General features: G+C 29.0%; 2 protein-coding genes across 2 annotated transcripts in view; both read left to right on the forward strand.

Annotated features, from left to right (window-relative positions):
- The window catches only part of LOC108734051, a 10,648-nt gene extending 6,739 nt beyond the window's left edge, over positions 1-3,909 (forward strand). Inside the window, exon 3 of the mRNA XM_025980793.1 lies at positions 2,401-3,909. Coding sequence (XP_025836578.1) covers positions 2,401-2,562 — 162 coding nt within the window. The 3' untranslated portion in view covers positions 2,563-3,909. The remainder of the gene's footprint in view (positions 1-2,400) is intronic.
- Positions 891-2,344, forward strand: LOC108734009 (cytochrome c oxidase assembly protein COX18, mitochondrial). The gene is made up of 4 exons (XM_018465384.2): positions 891-1,503; positions 1,562-1,834; positions 1,950-2,060; positions 2,122-2,344. The coding sequence occupies exons 1-4, from the start codon at positions 1,003-1,005 to the stop codon at positions 2,335-2,337; spliced, it is 1,101 nt and encodes a 366-aa protein (XP_018320886.2). The 5' UTR covers positions 891-1,002; the 3' UTR covers positions 2,338-2,344.
- Positions 3,910-3,922: the final 13 nt, after the last annotated feature.

A 3,922-nucleotide genomic window follows, 5' to 3' on the forward strand; every position in this document is an offset into this window, starting at 1 on the left:
AGATACTCTGACTTAATCAAGGACGTTGGTGGCAATATATGCAAATGTTTGTTTATTTAATTTTTAGAAGAAAAAAATTTCAAAAGTGCCATGTAATTAAAATAAAAATACATAACTATTCAAAAAAATCATGAATTTAAATTACTTACTTTTAAATAGTACTAGAATCAGTAATTACAAAATAAAAAGGTAATATAGAAAGAAACAATTTAAGTATGACAATTGTATTTTCTTACCTCTTAGGGGTGTGTAAAGCTAAATCAATTATTTTATTAGTTTCTTCTTGTTCGTCAATTTCATTTCTTTTCCTTTTTTGTCCTGTGACCAAATCTTTAACATTGTCGACAATGTTTTGTGGAGAAGTATACATTTTTATAGCGTTTCCCATTATTATTTTTTATTAAACACTAAAAAAATCTACAAGACGAAATATAGGTCATATACACAGCCAATATTTAGGTTACACTATTAATTCCGCATTGGTGCACTTCAAAAACCATCTATTACAAAATCGCGTATAATTAGCATGACCGTTTTATTATAACAAACTGGAATACAAAAAAATGTAAATAGAAAACCGTAACACCTCAACCTCTTTCGGTTGTGCCACCCAATCAGTAATTGTCCAATCAGCTTCAGTTAATTTGCAAATTTACGCCAGCAGCAACTCCTTTGCAAAAATTAATTATTAATAAAGTACAGCCAAATAAATAACACTTAAACATAACGTTTGTTTAATAGTCAACAAAGTATTTTTATATCATTTCCATAAGTCTTTAACATAATAACCAGAAAATAAGAGTTAATAAATTATTAATGTGCTGTTTAATTTTTATGCTACGCCCCTGGATAAAATTTGCCACTACCTGTCACTTTGTTGAACAGCTGTTTTTGACAACGAGATTTGAGGTTAAACGTTTGATTTTTGTTGGGAATCAAACAAAAAATAAATAATTAACAGTAATTATGTATGTATATATTTTGTAACTAGTTTGTGCAGTTATGAGCTATTGTAAAATATTAAGATCTAATCTTAACTTTCAAAAAGCACACTTAAGTTCGTGTCAAGTGCAGTTTCGACATTGTTTAAAGCCGGCATTGGGAAGACAAATATTATATTCTCCCTGTGGTCCCCTTTTAATTTACTTAAATAATAGACAGTTCACGTTTAAAAGTACCGTAGAAGATTTGGCTAAAACTCAGGCTGGTATCTTTAAGTCAATTTCTGAAAGTACTCCAGTGGGGTACATTCAACAGTTTCTAGTAGATGTTCATGACAAAACTGGCCTTCCTTGGTGGGCTTCAATTGTACTTACGACAATTATATTTAGAACATGCATTACTGTGCCATTAGCTGTATATCAACAGTACATCCTTGCAAAAATCGAGAATATAAACCTAGAAATGAAAGGATTAGCTGAGGAGCTCAAAAAGGAATTAGCAGTTGCAATAAAATTGTATAATTGGGACGAAAGACAAGCAAAATTTCATTTTAGAAAATCAGTAAGATCGTTTGTTCATTTTTCTAAACCATACAGGAGGAATTATCGATTTTTTTTAGATAAAGAAGCAGTGGAATAATTTAATAGTCAGAGAAAATTGCCATCCATTTAAGGCAGGACTTCTAATGATATTTCAAATACCTTTATGGATTTGCCTTTCAGTGTCTCTCAGAAATCTTGTATATATGTTACCAAATAGAGATTTGGGTGCTGAATTAAATTTTATTGGTCTTACTGTTGGTGGATTTGGCTGGATTCCTAATCTTACTGTATCTGATTCAACCTTTATTTTTCCTGTTACATTAGGATTACTGAATTTAGCCATAGTAGAAGTAAGTTTTAATTTTTTCATTTATTTGTTTAGCCATTTTCATTACATAGAATAAAAATGCTTATTTTCCATTTTTGAAAAGGATATTTGACTATTTTTATGTATCATTTCGTTAGGTTCAGATGTTATCAAGAAGAAATGTACCTTCAAAGTTTCAAAAAGGAATAACAAATTTATTTAGAGGTTTAAGTGTGCTAATTATTCCTGTGTCTGCTTGTGTCCCTTCGGTAATCAGTAAAATAAAATGGAGATACATATGTATTTTTAATGAATTCTTCTTTTTTTTAGTGTCTTATTTTGTACTGGACAACATCTACTGCTTTTGGATTGATTCAAAATTTAACTTTATTGTCTCCTACAGTTAGGAGGTTCTGTGGGATTCCACAGGCACCTAGCGAGCTAGCAAAGCCTTACAGTCACATCACACTGGGCTTAAAAAGTCGATTTAATGTTCTGAAAGAATTTTCAGTATTAAATACTTTTAAAAATAATAAAATAAAATAGCTTTTATTTATATGCGGAGTTGCCTTTGTATCAGTCAACAATCCTTATTTATTTGTTTATCAGGAAGACGTTTTATGCCGTGATATTTGTAAAAAGTTACCCTGGATAACATGGGACGCCACCAATGCTGCAAAAGGGTACTCTTACTGTTGTGAAGTAGACGAATTGAGAAAAAGTGTTGAAGAAATTCCTAACGACTTTATTGTAGATAGGCTGTTGCATTAATTAATTACTTGGGCATATAATTGACCTCAAAACAATGAATATTAAGTTAAACGCAAAGTTTTCGTTGTATTGTACATTTTATTACAATTTTAATTTACATAGGGTATGTATTTTTTACACAGTAAATGTATTGTATGTATTACAAAGACAAGTTTATGACTAGGATTAGTAAGAGCACTTAGTACTTACTTCGAAACACTAAAAGTCATAATGATTTTGCGCAGTGTTATCTTTTTCTATTTAAATATACATAGATAAAAAATGTCTACTTATGTATGTGTTACACAAAAAAGAGGAACTATAAAAAATGCTACTATCTAATCTAAAGATAAGTAAAAAAATAACGCAAGCAGTTATACACCGTGTATAAAAAATAATTTTGCCAGAAAAACTCAAACTATTACCTTTTTTAACAAAATAAACCTTTCTTTCCGAATTATTATCACATTAGGTAACTTAGAGGGTAACTAAAAATCAATTCAATTTTAGAAGCCATAAAAAGACATATTTTCCCTACCAGTTTTGCTTTTTTCAAATCATAGTACAGTGTTCAAATTATATTAAATAAAACATGCAAAATAATGATTAGCAGATATATATAAAAAATATATATTCATATTTCCTTCTGAGTCTTAAAAACTATTTTTTAAGAACGATTAAGATTAATTCCCTGGATTAATAATAGACAAGTAAGAAGAAATGCATAGTTACTTAAGCATGCAAAATAATCTATTAAGTACTCGTTATTAATACTCAGAAATAGATTACTTGCGAATACATTAAGATGTGTAATAAATAATAATTTCAAGATATAAAAAAATAAGAAGAAAGATTCGTTGAATAACTATAACATTTTGTTAGTTCTCAGCAGTGTTAATGTATAAATTTTAAACATTTACAGTAAAAAACACAAAAACAAAAACTTAGATTGGGTTAGCAAGCATTATTTAACCCATTTTTAGTTACAATTAATACGATCAACGTAATACTGTAAAAAAATAATCATTAAGGCAGATGTGAAACATCGAAATTGATTTTTGTAAATAAGGAAGTGAAAGATGAAAACATCGGACTAGTCACGAGACTACCCGAAGCGTCGTCCTGTCTTGCCACGCTTGAGTCTTACCCCTTAGGCGCGCCAAAGATGTTTCACATCAAAAAAGAAATTCATGTCTCGTACATATATCACCCAGAATAATAATCTTCCGTTAAATTTATTAAAATAAAAATATAATATACAATAATAATATATACACATAATTATTTTATCACAAATGAATATCTGTTAAATTTAGAGTTGTTGGCACTGACAAATCAACTGTAAATCACGTAATCGTTTTAATAACAATTTCAAAATTGA

Source organism: Agrilus planipennis, unplaced genomic scaffold (assembly GCF_000699045.2).
Source record: "Agrilus planipennis isolate EAB-ADULT unplaced genomic scaffold, Apla_2.0 scaffold8, whole genome shotgun sequence".
In the NCBI taxonomy this organism is placed as follows: Eukaryota; Metazoa; Arthropoda; class Insecta; order Coleoptera; family Buprestidae; genus Agrilus; species Agrilus planipennis.